At 38.9% G+C, this 18434-nt stretch overlaps 1 protein-coding gene across 3 annotated transcripts in view; it reads right to left on the bottom strand.

Moving 5' to 3' along the window:
* The window catches only part of LOC133448748 (zinc finger protein 385A-like), a 31290-nt gene extending 14509 nt beyond the window's left edge, over positions 1 to 16781 (bottom strand). For 2 of the 3 annotated variants that reach the window (XM_061727582.1, XM_061727584.1), the window contains exon 1: positions 16320 to 16781. In XM_061727582.1, coding sequence (XP_061583566.1) covers positions 16320 to 16332 — 13 coding nt within the window. In that variant the 5' untranslated portion in view covers positions 16333 to 16781. Of the gene's footprint in view, positions 1 to 11713; positions 12072 to 16319 lie in introns of those variants that run through there. The other variant, XM_061727583.1, reaches the window with a different exon arrangement.
* Positions 16782 to 18434: the final 1653 nt, after the last annotated feature.

Raw genomic sequence — 18434 nt, 5'->3', positions numbered from 1 at the left:
AAAGTCTATGATTAATATTCTCGAGGGCCACTCTCATTTTCTTTTGTTTTATTCAAGGGCATTAGAGATGTGGTCACTCGTCATTTTCACGTAAAGGTAATGGCAAGGAATGTAACATTGTTGAGAGTGGTGCTGAAATGAGTGAAAACATCACATATGTATTACATTTCTTTGAGTCTCTTGGTGAGTTTGAAATGCAGCAGCAGAGATCTCAACTATGATCTGGTCAAAACCATAATACTTCAGACTCCTAAAACCTTAAGTTAACTTTCAGATTGTAAGGAATATCTAAAACACTGTTTTTAGATTAGATTTGTGAAGATGAGAAATGGAGCCATTTCACTGACCTTTCACTTGTCTAAATAAATATTGACATTTTATATATATATATATATATATATAGGTATTAGTCTTGAAAGTCTTTGAACGTATTTACAAAATGCTTCTTTTAAGTCAAGCATTAAATTCCAATACAAGTCGGCACTCACAAGTAAAAAAAAGTGTACCACTCTACTATATTTTAAAGCCACACCATCACATTCTGCGTGACTTTGCCCACATCGACTGCTCCTCCTCACCCACACCTCAACTCAGGAGTGGAGTGGCCTAGTGGTTGGGGCTTTGGGCTCAAGAGCCGCTGGTTGTGGGTTTGAATCCTGGCACTGGCATCACTTTGTACATCCTTGGGAAAGATGCTTTACTCTCGGCTATCCTGGGGGTGGTTACCACCGGCTCTATGGGCCACAAGGCTCGAAAAGGACACACATACTTGACTATATTTTAAAACCACACCATCACATTTTGCATGACTTTGCCCACATCGAGTGCTCCTCCTCACCCACACCTCAGCTCTCTTCGCTCATCCTGCTCCTTTTACTCTGAGGAGTAGCTCAAGAGCGGTGAATGGCTGCTCTTGAGGAGTCTACCGTGATGGGCAGGAAGGCTAAGCTCCTTAAGCCTCACAGCTGGGGTGCTGCAGATATAAGACTTTTCTTCATTTTGCTCTCTCTCTCTCTCTCTCTCTCTCTCTCTCTCTCTCTCTCTCTCTCTCCCTCCCCAAGCACAGTTTTCCAGTTCCATTTCATGGTCTCTTTCACCGTCTCTGTATCCCTCATACGCACTCTCGCTCTACCAGCAGTCATTCTGTTCAGTTGATCCTCATCACCATCTTCTTTCTCTTTTCCACTCTATTTCACATCTGCTTCCCGCAGTTATTCGTTTCTTGAGAGTAAACTCTGCACAGAAGATTTGTATAATCTTTTCTCCTAAAATTATAGGGTATGAACATTGTTTATATCTGCCCCTTTATGATGACTAGTCAACATTTTTGATACATTTGTAAAGACAATCTGGTCATTTGTCAAGAGAAGGTTGAAAAAGCCATTTGGATAACAGCAGTGGAGACTTAAAGAATGGGTTGTCAGAAAAAAAATAGATTTTGGGGAAATGCTCATGGCTCCCCTCTTCATACCATTTCAGTTTATAAGGCCAATGCAGCTGAAAATCAACAGTACGTATTGTCATTCTTCTGTTGATCCTTTTGCATTTGCTATGTTCAAGGATCAGAGGGTAGGAGGAGGAAAATGGACATAAATCAGAGGGTTACAGTTTTAATGTTCCCCAGACATCTCTCAGCTCAGCTCTAAAGCAACCAGAGGTTTGTGCAGGCTGAAAAATCTGCGATAATAACAGTTATAATTAATAACAGTTAATAACCGTTCTCGCATTGATAATTTATATTCCAATGTTTTGGGATTGATCTGCATGGAAATATCTGATATTGCAGCCAATATAAAACCCTCTGATGGACCACAGCAGAGTCCGTCGTGTGCCGTGTTGAGTGTTTGTTAATAAACTACAAAAAATGCATAAACTTCCTAAGAAGTTTGTCTTTGAGGTGATGAAGGAACTAAATACAGGACCGAGAAGACTGCACCAGTTAAAGCTCTAGCTCTGTTATATTTTGAATGGTAGCAGATTTAACTTTAATTTTGTTGCTACGAAAGTAACAGCACGACAGCTGTTGCATAAAAACAAATTTGCAAATCAGCAGGCAGTTTTTAAAAATGCTTATCAAGTCACTAACGAACCAGCTGTCTTTTTAAGTCTGTCAGAAACTGGCTCCAGCTGTTCAGATCAATGAACTCTGACCAGATAATCCAGTCAGTAAATCGAACTCTTGGTTAACAGATGGAAGAAAAAGCACTGACTCCATTACATTTAATGTATAATTAAATATCAATTAATGCAAAATTAAATGTCACATAATCAATAAGCGAATCTGGGGGAATGTAACAACGATCTACTGATAAAAGGATAACAAATGATAATGTAATCATTCAGTTCTTTCAAATGTCTCCGTTTTGATTTGAAAGGACAGGAAAAGTGATTAAGTAAAGCAGAGATACTGAATAATTATGGACTCTGTATCTCTATTCGTGCACCCAAAACAGACAATTAACGTTTAATTAATTGGTAACTGCTTTGTTTCTGCTTCTGTGCTGATTTTGAGATTTTTCAGTCAATGTCGAGTCATCAGGAAAGCTGTGAGTACCATTGCTTCACTGATATTCATCATCCTTTCAGCATAAGCTAATGGGTTATTAGAAATTAGTGCATTGATCATTTTATGTTTAACCATTCAATGATCATCAAATAATCATTAACATTTTAGATGACATTTTTCAATAGTGAGTCTACAGAGCATCAGCACCAACCTCTTGCACCATCTCTTTCCATCTGGAAACAAAAGCACAATTTGAAAACAGACATAAAATTTAAACTATACTTTTGCACGATAGAACTCATGCCAATGGTTTTAGGAAATAAAAATATAATTGCATAACCTAAAAATGTTAGCTGTCTCATAATGTTTGTGAGTTACCAAAGAAACTTAGACTTATTCATAATATTAGCACCTATCATTTTACGCAAAACGTTAATTCTCTCAATAGAAATCAAGTAGTAGCATGTAGATGAAAGCTGGGAAAATTGTGATTTTGGCACCACAATTGTGGTGTTGACATGTTTTGGCATTCTGGGCATGTTAACTCCAATAGCATTTTTGTGGCTCTCACCCTGACCTGCTGGTTTATACAGCAACACCAAACCTATAAAAATGATTTGTAAATATAATGTATGTAGGCATGCAAGGACAAAGGTAGCATATAAATTTACAGCTGTGGCAGCTGTGCTCGTCATAATAAAGGCATATGTCACCTTATCCTCCTGTATTTACCTGTGACAATTTTATTCAGCACAATTCCAGAAATGCAGTGTTACTCATGGGATTATCTGCATTTATTTTCACTTCTTAAAAAATTAAATAGTAAATAAAACATGTGGAAAAATGTCTCAGACGCACTGAAACAAAGCAAATTGAGTGCCAACAATGTTTTAGCAGCGTGGATTAGATCGAGAGTCATCACTGTTTCTTCTCAGGATTGCGAAGCACAATCCTGACACGCGTCTGGTAAATCTGGAGCTCATTTTACGCTACATTACAATCGTAAGGTTGGAGCATGTCTTTAATCATAAATTTCTATATACAAAGCAGACACTCACAGTGGAGTGATGTATTTAAAGCTTCCACACATTATTTTCAGTGTCACAGTTTGCACCCTCCTAAAGATGCTCAGTGTACTGTGTGAACGTGGCAGCCTCATCCCCTGACCTACCCTCCTCCTGAGTGATTTACAATGACATCAGATAAGCAGCAACTGCGGCTGTTCAGCGCCAACCAAAGCCGGGAGGGAGAGCATTGATTGGACACATTCTGAGGAGCATTAAAGTGTTAAAGAGCTGCCAAACTCAATAAATCCAGACCCCAATATTTACAGCTAGTTCTCTCCTTTGAAATGAACAGACAACGCCATCATCTCGCTGACTTTTTTTCCCTTTAATCTAATGCAAATGTTTGGGTGATAAAAAAAGATCAATGCAATGTAATAGCTTATTGAATTTTTGTGTAGATTGTGATAGGGTGTTGGTTGAACAGAAATGAAGAGATGCTGTTGAATACAAATAATCAAAACCAACAACCAAAGATAGACTCGTGTTGTCTAGCTTTCACTAACCACATAATGTGGACGTGCAGGCATGTGCAAGCCAATATGATGTGACTAAGGCCTCTCAAATTGGCAATTCATTTAGCCAATTTAGGTGTAACGATCTTAGAGGTAATGTCAATGTCAGTGCCGTCCTAGGAGCCTCTCTGTATTCCCTACCCACCTCCATTTTTGTGCGCCATGATGGCACCAGGTGGGAAGGGGATGGGTGGCTGTGCGACATGCTGTCTAAAAAAATGAAATCTGATGAGAGGCAGAACACTGCAGGGTCTGATGGGAAAAAAGGGAGAAGTGATATAGAAAAAAAAAGAAAACAACCTTTAGTTCAAGACCCGTCAGCTCAACGGGGCTGGCTGTACATGATGCCAGCCGCATCACATCTGCATCTAAATGGCCTGCTGTGCACAGATGACTCTGAAATGAGTGTCTGTGGTGGATTAGCCTCCTTTTACAAAATACCCCGCTTACTGTCACTGCGGCAGAGCGATGCAACTCTGTGGTGACAATGTGTCCTTCAGCCATCACAAACCATCACATGGCATTTTGGTGCGTCTTCCCTCAGGGCCGCGCACGAAGCTGCATGGGAAAGAGCTGATTGCACATTTGATGGGAGATGGCGGCATGAGTAGGTTTTTGATTTATGATGCCTGTTTCTGGTTTTGCAGGAGGAATGCTGAGCTGTTAGTTGCTTCATTTTGACAGATTTGACTGTATGAACGCTTCACTACAAAACAAATGCTCTAAATAATTCATTACAGCAAATATTGTTTTGCATTGTTGTGTAAACGTAATGCTGCTGCGTTTTGAGGGTCTAGCCTTTTACAGTGTTAACTTTTCTGGGATTGCAGGCGGAAGATGGCTCTGTTTCAGTGTCGCATACTGCTACTGCGAAGGACTGAGCATGAAATCCAATTTACTGCAGCTCAGCTTACCCTCAAGTCAAAGGCAACTATTTTAACCAGAGCAGAGGACAAGCTACAGCACATACACACTTTCAGGCACAGAAACCTTTGCAGTCTATATGAATGATGCTCTGACGGGAGTAACTCACAGGTTTGATGCTGATAAATGTCGTGTTTGTCTGTGTGAGATATGGACAGCAAAGGAAGGGCACAGTGAAGAGGGGTTGCGGAGTGCTGGTGAAGGAGAACACATTTGATTTCTCTCCACACTTTGTTTCATGATAGATGCTTTGCACTCCAGTGGCCAGGCTTAAATGCCACCTCCCAGAGAACTCTCAGAAGTCCTCTTTCACTGGAAACGAATGAGTGTGAGGTTGACTTTGGGCTTGTGTGTTTACACCATACTTTCAAGATTAGCAGACCTTTTGCAGCTCAACTCCCTTGCTTTTCTTTAGAAGTATCTGCAGTCCAAGAACACTTTTGTTTAAATCCGACAGACACCCTCTACACCAAAGTAATAATTATCTTCATATAATTATGCAAAGTTAATCCGAAAATGTTGATTTATTCAAAGGTATCAGTGTGAGCATCCTTTGGTTCTCTTGTCCGTCTCTGTGATGGACTGGAAACTTGCACAGGCTGTGCACCACCTCTTTCACTCACCTTTCACACAATTAAATGATATGGATAATAAGAGAAAATCCTTGTTTCTGCCTCTCTTGTTTCTCAGAAACAAAAAAAGATTGTCCTTCTTTTTTTAATGTCTGGTTCTGTCCAGACAGCTCCTCTAATCTAATGAGGTTAAGAAAAAGAAAAACTGGTAAGGAGGATACTGGAGAAGACTGGAGGAGTGTGGTGAGAAATAATGATAGTGGGTTGAATGGATGGAGTCAACTGAGCGCTCAAAAAGAGGTGTGGATGTGGAGGATGACATGAGTTGGAATGAGAGCGAAAGCACTGGAAGAGAGAGATAGAGCTGCATGTTTCAAGGTGAGTCCAAGGTGACCAGAAGAGGTGAGGAAAAAAATGCCGTCTGTTTTGAAGTCAGCCGCCCTCCTGACAGCTGGACCACAACAAGACATACAAGTATGTCTGCTAAAAACACAATAGCACCGTTGTCAGGACAGAAAGTCGTGGAGTCAGAGGGGCTCTCTGACCTTTGCTTGTCACATGCACAATGCCGTACATGCATCAATTATTTTAGCTATGTATTTATTGCTATTTTGTTATTGTTCTTTTGGGCAGTCCTTAGTTTTACTCTTAGTATGAAGGAGAGACTAAATTTGTCACATGTCCACCTCAGGGTTGCCATTGAATGAAACAAGCTAAAGTAGATTTTTATATAAAAGATTTTAAGGCATTTTTTTCAACTTAGGACACATAGAAAATGTTCTCAAACCTTTGTCTGAGTAAAATAAATTCCAGCTTCTTCCTCTTCTTTTTTTCTTTTTTTTTTCCCATTATTTTTATGACACCTAAACGCCCTTATAGGCACCAACAAGGCTTTTTTTTATTTTGCTCTTAATTTTATGATTATTATCATCTTTTTTTCATTTCAACCTTTTGAAGCTGACCTAAAATGTCTTTGGGAATGCATTAACTTTTTATGCATTTTTTCTCACCTCACTGATCTCTCTTTTTTTTCAGTATTTGGAAGCTTTCTCAGTTTTCCATAACATCTGCCTTTTTCTAAGTTTTCTAAAATTTCCAGAGGGAAAAAGAAAAAATGTTATTTAGCTCCTACAACAGCATTTCTTTGTTTGTTTTTCTTTCCATAAAGCTTATATGCATCTTCCTTTTCTGTATTTCCTCTCAGGGTTCAGCTCTACAGTCGAGCGCTGGAACATTCTGCATCTGGTTGGCAGCTTTTTCTTTCATTAATATTCTGGCATTATGTTTCACAATTTGAGGCAAACAGAGGGCTCTGCATCACAAAACCACTCAAGTGAAGCACATCAAGAAAGCCACCATTTCAACATAACTGGCAACCCCACATTATTCCTTTTTTTCAAACCATTTACACACCTGCTGGGACAGGAGAATGACACACGACTGTGGACGTGGACCTACAGAAACCTGAGAGTGTAAAGTACACAGGCAACAGAAGAGTACACAAAAGCACACATACATTGCAAAAAACTGAACACACAATAATGGCTTCAACTGAATTGCATGCAGATGCCTCATCAGTGTATACAAAAGAGAACACACAAAGGCTTTACATATTTGATCTTCACTTCATAGAAAAATTGGAGGAGAGGATTATGAAGCCGAGCTTCATATGAAATAAACTTATTTCCACAACAGCAGAAATTACAGGCCATGTTTTGCAACCTGATTGGAGATTTGGTTTTATGGTGTATTTATAATTTTGAAGGAACACAGGGTTTATAAAACATGCTAAGCTTCATTCAGCTTAACTTAATGACAATAAACGAGTTTTAAACCTTGACTCATGAGTCTTCTTGTCACTTTGGTAACCTTCAGGCCCGTTAATGACAAATGTGAATGTTTTGTGCTGTGGGCTTTTTAGTCTCTGCTTTTATTGCCATGGTTTGTTGTCTTTCTTTTTATGAGGCCTTTTTAATTAAATGACCGACACTTCACTTCCTTACAAAAGATCATATGAGATATCCTGATATGACACCCACATCAGTAGCCCTCTGATATTTTAAAGTTGTAGCTGGTCCAAAAAAACCCACTAAATTCCATTGATTGTTAGATAAATACATAACATCATAATTTGATTTGCTGATCACCCCCCTTAATGACTGGGAATGCATAAGGGTTTAAAGAAAGCACAAACCAGACAATCCTTTTGTCTGTTCCGAACGGTATCTGTGTATAAATGAATCATAGATTAGGAAATTCTACATTTGAATAGATTAATGTCATCTCACTGGCTCCAGCTCACGGTCCTACCAACACTCTGATTTCACAAGGCTAACAAGTGCGTAAACAGAGCTCTTACAGGTCAGAGCTACATGACACATTGTCAGAGTTTGCAAGTTAAAAGAAAGGGATGACTGTCTTTTTTGCTTTGGTACCATGATGCTTCTCCAAAGCTCCCAGCTTCAGATGCTAAATAAGAAAAAAATGTGTGATTGCTTTGTTGCAACTGAGGTATTTTTTTCAGCCAGGTTGAAGTTTAATAGAGAACTGATTTAGTATAACAAACCCTCTATTATCTTTTGCAGTCAATAATCCTAAAAGGTCATACCCCACAGGAATACTGCATGTACTGTAAGTTTCAGGCCAGGTCGAGCAGAAATGTGTGACTTAAGCGTGCCATCTTGCCATTACATTGAAGCCACATACTCGTTCCAATGCATTAAAGTAATATAATGTGTTAGAATTATTTATAGTATGGAAAGAGATTGTGCTCGTACTGCATCTGTCCTTCAGGCAAGTTTGCTTACACAGACAGATGACGACACTGCTGCGTCTGTGAAAAGGTCAAAGGTTCATTCGGTGTAGTCGAGAGCTAAAATTAGACGCGGTTCCATTACCCCTAGATTTGCGCAAAATCAAATATCGAAAGAGAAATCCTGTAATTTGAAAAAGTCATACATATTGAATGAACCTTTTTACGCTTCCAGGAAGTAGTTTTTCAGGCGATTTGATTATCCACTTATTTGCAAAAGTGTAATGGATGTCACATAGCCGGTCAATCTAAAGTCAACAAAATCTAGTTTCCAGCTGTTTTTGTCTTCATTAATACGATGTAGTTGTGCTAAACCACTACTTAATGATTATGCATTAGATAAGGGCTTTACCTCTGCATAAACATTTGAATGTTCATCCGCTGCCTTCATAATCTGGCCACTTTCTTAACGGCGGTAGCCGCAATCACAATAATGTATCAAAGACTAAAGATGTTTTAGTCAATTTTCTTCAACGTTAAGATTTTCTTTTTCATTGTTTTGAAGAGAAGTCTCGTAGAACGCAAGACGAAGAGTTGGGAGAATCACGCTTAATCGAAAAACAGCGTTCAATGGAACCCCAGACCACCTGCAGTGCTACCTTTATCAAAGTTTTAGAGATTCAATTTTCTTTTGCGCAAAAGAGTGACAGAAATGCGGCTACTGATGTCTGGTCTTTTCCAGATAACGCTGGTTGCACAAATTGTATACATTTCATTCATCCTTAGCAAATATATTTGATGTCAAATCCTTGGTTAGCAGTTTTTTTTGCCTGAATGTAACCAAACAGGATATGGAAACGTCACCAAAAAAGCCACAAAATTTAAATGTAATTTTAACCGAAAAACTAGAATCCCTAGAGTGAATTTCATAAATTGCTTCAAATAACACCATTAGAGAATGTACAAGGGAACCCATGCATTTACCAATACCTTATTTGTCATTCATATATCACTTACATATGTCATACACAAGCATATATTCATAATACAATATTATCTTGCAATACATTAACCAGACACTTTTACCAAACAACTGAGGAAAACATCAAGCAACAAAATTATAATAAGAAAGCCCTGGGTCCAAAATGTTTTTGACTCCAACAAGATCCCAAAAGTATCAGCTTCTCTTGACCCCCAAAATGGTAGTTCAGAAGCAGTGGGGGATGTTGTTGTGGCTGTCTTCCGCATTTGTTTACAGTCTGTTTTAAGTACGTAGTTTTGTTATCTGACCTTCTCTTGTCTGAATTTAATCAGCTTGTGAAGGGATTCCCATAGTTTAAAGCTTCCCCTACATATAAAGTGTCTGCCAACACACAGAGTGACACACATTTCTGTATTTTAAATGTTAGTTGGTTTCATCCTTCACTGCCCGGCTGCGGTTTAAAAGTCACGTCTTAAACGGACGACACGCACCTCTGATTCTTTTTATCCTTTCTGAGTAAGCTAATAATAAAGGCAATTTCTTTTTATTATTATTCTGTCCCTATTCTGTCTGTGTATTGTGGTTGTAGGCGCACAAAACATGCACACACACGGATGTGTGTGTGCATGTGTCAGTGATTGAGCGAACCATGATGCAAGCGATGAACTTTTACATAGTGCTGAGTGAGGTCTTTGCATCAGACTAGAGGAAGCCTTGGCTCACTTTTGAATAAATAAAAACCCCTGGGTCTGAAATATTCATCATGAAAATCATACAAGAGTCACTAAACGTGCTCCACACTGCTCTACATCAAGAGATCTGAGCCAGCTTCTGCAAATTTCTTTCAGCCTCCACCGCTGATTGGGCAGACAAGATAGAGTCTTTAATCCCGTTAAAAAACAAAACAAAAGCATAGCTTGTTAAAAGATGTGTATGAAGGGCAGAAAGAAAGGAAGGACTTGGTGACAGCTTTCTATACTCATCCATTTACCCTTGCATTCACTATTATGGCCACTATTTTGGTATCTGGATGTAAAAGGAAACTGTTCCAGCTTATAAATCATGTTGTGGTCATGTGTCTGTGCGTTTGCCTTTTTTGATATATGTAAGGTTAAAGGCTTTAAGGGCTTTCCACAAGCTCACACTCGGATAAAAAAAAAGACTTGAGGAGGGTAAGGGCACGCAAACATTTAGCCACCGTGTGCGTTCATGGAACAAGGTCAATGTAGTTAATCGTGTTTACTGTTGATAGATGTAGTCGTTGACATAACTGACAAGATTGTGTGTTAAAACTAAAAAATAAATATCTCTATAAATTCTACTTTATGCGACTGCATCATGATGAAAATGAATCTTTTGAAAAGAAAATGTTTATCTCTTTTTATAAGAAAGTGTAATATTGAACACAGCTCCGTCCAACAGTTAAAAAGTAAAAGATATTTGTATTTAACTTGCATTTACAGCAAACACAGATCAATAATAATCTGTTTATTTTTCATGTCAGGCAAAAATATAATGTATTCCATCATTTCACCCAATTATCGCTTTAACATTTATTTTTAGCATGGCTTTATGACCTCTTGCCTTTTAGTATTTCAGTCCATATTGCTCTGTGTTATGTCCAACTGCAACAGACACTAATTATATGCAGCTGAGGTCGTCCCAGTCTCTGTCTAGCTGCTACGATATGTAGGAACCATCTAGCTCTGCCTTATAGCTGCGTAAACCGTTAAGTGAAGACATCATAATGTTTCAGATTAACCAAAATCTTCAAATTGTGTGAAATGTGAAAGCCAAGAGTTGTTTCATTCCCTAATCTGGCGCCGAAAAATGTGTGCGATGACCAAGAAAAATAACATTTTTGAGCTCGGTGGTCACAGAATTCCTGGAGTTAGTAAATGCACAGATAATAACCCAAAATGCTACATTTTCTCAAACTATGTTGTGTTTTCTCCTGAGTGTTTATTGCAAAGTCCCTTATGTTAATACATTTGTAGAATACGTCTGTCTTTTTCCATTCTTCCGTCTATGTTGGCTTTCTGAGTGGAAAAGGTCAGATGTCGATCTTACTAAAGTTTACTTAGGGACGTCATATGGCCTGGAACAAAGCAGTCCTTCGGCCAATCTGTCCTACAATTTCACAGATGTCAACTCTTTGGCCATGCAAAAAAACAATAACAAACCAAAAAATAAATAAATAAAAAAAAATACGTACGTATATATATATATATATATATATATATATATATATATATATATATATATATAACAAATTATAATATAGCAGTACATAAGCAGCCAAAAGTTAGTGCAAGACAAAAATGCGTAACTGTTGAATTCTAATCAATAAGATCAGTAAGAGTAACGAGGAGAAAAAATATTTGTGATGCTGTCTTACCCAAGATCATCTTGTATCCTTGTATTTCTCTTTTTCACGTTATCTTCCTGTTTGACTCCTCTGCTTCTGGCCGGCTATTGTGGTGACTCAAACCTTTGGATCCCACCACTCTGGCTATCAAAACCCCATGTGAAGAGAACAACCAACATCACAACCTTCACTTAACGTCCTTTCACTTAGTGTCTTCCCCTCATCATCAGGAAGCTCCTTTTGCCTCTGATCTCAGCACTCGGCTCCAGCAGCTGCTGCAGGAGGGAGCCCAGCAGCTAAGGCTGCAACACAAACTGCACTCAATCCACTGCAATGTGGTCTGTAATTTATTCACTGGTGTGTTTTCACTCCAGCATAAAAAACACCAGAGAGATGCAGGCTTGCCTCACAGGAGGAACCTATGCACTACAGCATGCCTCGCTCTGTCTCTTTCTCATATTTTGGGGTTGGGCATAACCTAAAGGCACCTTGCACTCTCAGCCACGATTGGCTGGAGATGGAGCCAATCAGAGTATTTTGAGCTGAGCATTTTCTTGTGGTGTTTGAATCATAAGGCAGAGTGATGAAGCTGCTGTCGATTCCGCTCTCCTTTCCTCTCTGTCACCTTTTGTCTGCTGTGTTCCACTTGCCATTTTTCTTCTCTCGTGGCTCCGCTCGAGCCTTTTATCGACAACATCTGAGATATGTCTCAGGTTCATTCATGCCTCTGACAAACATCCTCTCCCCTGAGTAACGTTGGATGTTTCCTCTGATCCTTCTCACTGTACCCGTCTGTGAGCTGTTATGTTGGTGGCACATTTTGAAAAGCACTGACCAAGTTCACAACATGGCCATAGCAAGCAACTGCATGAGGATGACAAAAGAGGGAAGCAGACACAGAGGTGCAACGCAGACTGACAGCTTGAGCGACTCGATGTAACATTGTGGGGAGGGGAGGAGAGATTGAGGTTAATACAGACTGACTCCTGGATGGGAGAGTGGGGTAAGGAAACGTGGAAGATATGGTGAAGCAGCAGGATGAAGCGGGGTGCTGACAGCTGTTTGACAGCCAGAGACTGCTGAATGAGCTCAAATACCAAGCTACTGCACGCACGTCTGTACTAACATTTACCAGAATAATGTAAAGCACAACGCTGAACTACAAGTTATTTAAAAGCTTCCCATTCTCACAACATCAGGCTGTCATGTAACCTTAAACTTCAGACTTTTGGAATTTCTTCAAGATGAAACCGATTTCTTTACCAGAGGTTAATAAGTAAAGTTAAAATGGTGTTTCTCTATATCAGCCTGTAAGTGGAAGAACTCAGGATGAGGCTTGTGTGTCCCTGTGATAAGGTTTCCTCATTAGTAGAGGCAGCCTGAATAATGCAAGCAGGTGTATTGTTGTAGTCAATGGTCCAGGTGCTAATGTGGCTGTCTGAGGGTTGAGGGTTAGACACAGCATGACTTTAATGGATGTCTCCATGGGAAGATGAAATCGGACCACTGGGCTCATGTGACACACCATCCAGCAAGTGCGTGAGTGTGGTGTCTGTCTGTGTGGCTCCTCTTGGGATTTATAGTAAACTTTTATATTGTTTATACCACAAGACTATTAACATCTGGGATGTTATTGCAGGGCTCACATTTTATAGTGCACTTTCATTCATTTTATAATGTGCACCTCTAATAAGTTTTTACTGTTTAAATACGTGCATTATCATATGCCACGATGCTGGATCACCATATTAAAAGCCAGTTAATCCACAGTCCTGATGTCCTGATATTTATCCATAAATTCTTTAAATCTGTTTCAACAAGCTGTAAACTGAGAGTCGACTGTAATGTAGAAACAGATATTTTTTCTCTATTATATATTTTTGTATTTTTTTCTAATTCAGTTCAAGTTTGATATTAATAGATAAATGTTTTGGTGCTCTAGTATTTATATTGTTTTTTTGTTTTTTTGTTTAAACATAGTTCCCTAGTCAGTGTTTTACATTTGGTAATTATGGTCAAAGTCAACTTTAAACTGAATGAATCGGAACGGAATGTGATGCTCTCACTAATGTTGTTGTTCAGTGCAATTCATTATGACTTTAAGCACTGAAAGCTTTAATTTGATAATTTTAACTGTAGTTGATTACGTTTAACCATCTGACTTCGATATTTGACCAATACCCATATCTGTCAGAAGAGGCTAAATCATCAAATGTCTGCAAGCTAAAATATTAAAATAGAAATTAAATTATTTAAACCCTCCTCATGTTTGAACAAGTAGTTATTTTGTTGATTTACGTTTGAAGGCATTCTTGAAAATGTTACATTTTTGTCTCAGCTACTCTGAGTTAACATTTAAACGTGGAGTAGATTATACCTGGAAAGCATAAAAGAACAAGATCCATTTTGTTTTAAATATTCTAACGAAAGTACTCAGCCTCATCTTTCTGACATCCATCAAAAACCACACCTCAGGATTCAGTTCTCCAGAACAGGTCAGCTAGCTACTGAAGGTCACGAGTGCTTTACAAGCTTCCAATAGCACACAATGCAGACATAGTTTAACTGTAAACCAGGGGTATACAAGATTTTTCATGCGTTGTTTTAGTGACAAGCATAGATTATATAAGAAGAACTGGACTCCTACTGCTGGTACTGTGCCGCGCTATGTTTTGCATTTTGCATATAGGTGGGACAAGCAGGCCTGATGGAGATTGGAATGGAGATTGATCCGCCTTTGGAGTCATCCCATAGTGATCCCAAGAAAAAGCAGATTTTTATGCTTCCACTTTGGACCCAATACCAGTTTGTAGGCGGAAACTGTTGCCAGTACACACTTTTGTTTCTGACCCACACCATATTTTGGTGCATTCCCAGCCATTGAGCTTATTTGCTCCACCGGTGCAACTTACTGCCAATACAACTGACAACAATTGACTCTTCCACCTCCACAAGTACCTGCTTGCCTACACCACGAATCATGCATGCTGAGTATGCATGAGACTGGTGAACTGAGGAAACATTTTTATTTTGCTTTTTTCCAGCTTCTGCTTTGTGACGGCATTGTTTCATCCGTCAAAAAACAGCTGATTTCTGCAAAGGTTCGTAACAGAGCTTAGACCAACAAGGTCTAACATTGTTTAACATTCATTTAATCTGGTAACATGAGATAACTATGATACACCTTAAAATGTATTCCCATTATGTATTCAAATCATGAGTACAGTTTAGATTAGGTCCGCTGCATAACTGATGGTTGGGAGGAGTGCCATCAGTAGTACGGTGTAAAAGTGCGTGTTCATACTTGTGACCTCAAACATCTCATCATTCTATCAACCTGCCCCAAGAGGCCATAACTGTGTCAACAGGCTTGTTAAACTCTAATTTTAGCAGTGGTCATTAGCTGTGAGAGGAGAGTGCATGCTGCCAAAGTTAAATGAAGTCTTGATTTTATGTGTAAAACCAGGAAAATGGCCTGAAGGTTGTGTTCAGTCGACAAACTGACAAAGACCTGCCAGGCTAAGATGAAGAGACCACTAATTGATTCACAGAATAGTATCTGTAGAGTGAATATGACACATGTGGGTCATCTGCAGATGTATCCAAACATACAATGCAACATCCTGTGATGTTCATTACGACAACAAGCTTAGCTGCATATCAGCAACACACATTATTATTTCTATCAATTTACATACAGTATGTGTATGCTCATTTAGCGTGCTATTGTAGATTGTATGTTTATTCTGCATAGGAAGTCAGCTGATATGCTTGTAACTGAGAGACAGTATAATTGAAAATGTGTTAGTCTGATTAAAGAAGTAGGATCATAAAGCATCCAACTTTTCATCGCTTCCTACATCATTAGTCCTCTTGAAGATGAACTTAACAAATACACCAATTTGTGTGAGATCTGGCCCTCAAAACACAAGGTGTCAGTGTAAATCATTCGTCTGTAGCAGCTTAAAAAGAGAATTTGTTGTAAGAAAACTAAAAACGATAATTACTGTATTTTAACTTGCCTTAAAATGAGCTGATATAGTTTAACATTCTCTTCTTGAAGAAACCTAAAGATGAGCATAATAAATAAAGGAAAATTCTCTTTTTAATCTGACCCATCCAGGTGAATCTGATTGAAAGGAAACCTCAAACCCTGACTTTACAATTTCCCATATCTTCCAAATCCAAATAAAGGTCTACATTGCGACTTTATTGACTTTCCAGTATCGTCCACATTTACAGGTTTTCTATCTGGCTGCAAAGATGACGGAGGAACATTTTGGACGTGAGGATGTTTTCTTCTATCCTCCCTTTGCCCCCTCCCCTTCCTCCATCATTCCTTTCCTACATCATGCTAGCGATGCACAAGGAAGACTGAGGTTAGACCAGGTCCGAGTGCAAACACAAGTGTGACACAAAGTGCTGATGTTTGCAGGAGACTGCCCTAACTTTCATCAAAGAGGGAAATCTTCAAAGCCTCGTGTTCTACGTCACTCACTCTTTACCTCTGTTTAGAATATTGCTATAACGAGGGGATTCCAGCCTATCGAGCTGCTCAGTTCTGTTTAACATGATCAAAGGTCTAGTTGTCAGAGTTGTGGGTTTTTCATTGCTAAGCAGCCAGTTTTAATCTTACCTGAGCCCCACATTGGTTGACTGTTCTTCACAGTGCTCAAAGAGATCCAGATTCTTTGTCCAGGAAAGTCTAGAGGTCAGTATGTCTGCCAGCATATAGTTACATAGATATACAGTCTTCTCTGAGTGGGATAGAGAAAGTATTTTGACGTTATCGTGTAGAGATAAATCAAGTAGCACTGAGCGACATGAGTACAGAGCTTCCACCAATCAGCTGGATAATGGAGAGGGAAACGCTTGGCGCAGGCAGCCACATGCCCACAGTGTTGCTGCATCAAACAGCAAGCATCTGCCTTTTTATCTTTCTCATCTTCCTTTTTCTCCACGTATCCTTCTCTCTTCAGATTCCTCGTTATTCCGCTCTGGATCTGTCTGTATTTTTCTTGTGTATTCCTTTTATTCCTTCACCCCCTTCCTTGGATTGAAGGAAACAAGTGCACAAGATTCCAGAGGCTAATTCTGCTTCTTAGGACGGGGGAACCTAATATGTGAGGACAACTGTGGAAGGGGAGAGATACAGGCGGGGAGAGAGAATGTGCGGGAAAGGAGGGGCAAGACAGAGGAGGGAAGACCCAGCGCCGGATGGCAGATCAGAGGAAATACGGATTGGGCAGTATGTGTGGAGAAGCAGGAGGATGGCAAGTCTTTGAAACTTGAAAGAAAATGTTGACATGGTGAAGCAGAGGAAACATGGCTGGTTGATGAAACAGATGGCTTATAGTTTGAGAAGTTGTGTCTTTTTATGTCGATTTTGATCTACAAATGAGTCAGCACTTGTACAACTGTTCAAGGGGTGACTTTCTTTGGTACCACGTCAGGTAACCACACAAAAAATCTATGTAAAATCTATGGAATATGTATCACATTTTTAGCGTAAGCTACGTGCTCTTTGGTCATATCATATAGCCATTGAAAAAAATGGGATTTAGATTTGCGCGTGTGTGTGTGTGTGTGTGTGTGTGTGTGTATATATATATATATATATATATATATATATATATATATACATATACAGTATATATATATATATTGGTAACATGTACCGGTAACAGTGGCTATGCAGATTGCCTCTGTTTGCCTTATAGTTCTTTGCAATTCCCAATCCTTAAGAGAACATTTACATGAGTCTTAAAATGAGACTGCATAAATGAAGTTACACTAAATGATATCTTTGGATCTCTAATGTTAAATGCAAAAATGTAATTTGTATATTTAATTTACCATCAGTTCAGGACAGTCAAGTGGCAGTATTCTTGCCGTATTATAATACAAAATATAATCTTAAACTTATCTTAACTAATCATTCAGCCACAAATAAAACACTTTACAGATTGAGGTATCATTAACCTTAAAATATATTGTGACCCACCCAGCAATAGATGTTTGATTGGAACTGAAATGCAACTTGGTTGTAGGTAAGTCTATTTACAAATCCCACACACACACACACACACACACACACACACACACACACACACACACACACACACACACACACACACACACACACACACACACACACACACACACACACACACACACACACACACACACACACACACACACATTGCTAAGTAGTTCAGTCATCTACTCCAAAAATAGTGAGGCAGTTTTTAACCCAAACCACAACCATTTAATAGATAAAAATGTTTTCACTTCAACCAAACCCAAAATTAGTAATAGTGAGTTTTGGGATAAAACTCTGCCGATTACAAGCTGAAGGTTAACTGAGGTGGGTTTATGGGTTTGTCAATACCAATATAATTTCAATTTATTGTAAATATAAAACATTTGTTGTTTTAGCATTAAACCATTAAAATACAGGCGTATATCCCCTAATTCAATCAAGTTTTTTTTCTTCCCTGTATACTTTTCCTTTTCTTGAAACTGCCACCATCAACACAGATGTTAGGTCTTTATGTGACATCAAACAGGTCTTTTTCATATCCTTACAATTGATATTACATGTAATCTTTTGACCATGTGCTTAATATTAGTCATAATACCTGCTTGCGTCCACCTGTGCAGATTTATGATATCAGTCTCCTTTTAGACCACTTACAACAATAGTAATTGGTCAACCTCGGGTCATTTTTAATAGCTGTCTTCTTTAAAA

The sequence above is a fragment of the Cololabis saira genome, chromosome 8 (assembly GCF_033807715.1).
Source record: "Cololabis saira isolate AMF1-May2022 chromosome 8, fColSai1.1, whole genome shotgun sequence".
Taxonomy (NCBI): Eukaryota; Metazoa; Chordata; class Actinopteri; order Beloniformes; family Belonidae; genus Cololabis; species Cololabis saira.
This window is presented reverse-complemented; position numbering and strand designations above follow the sequence as displayed.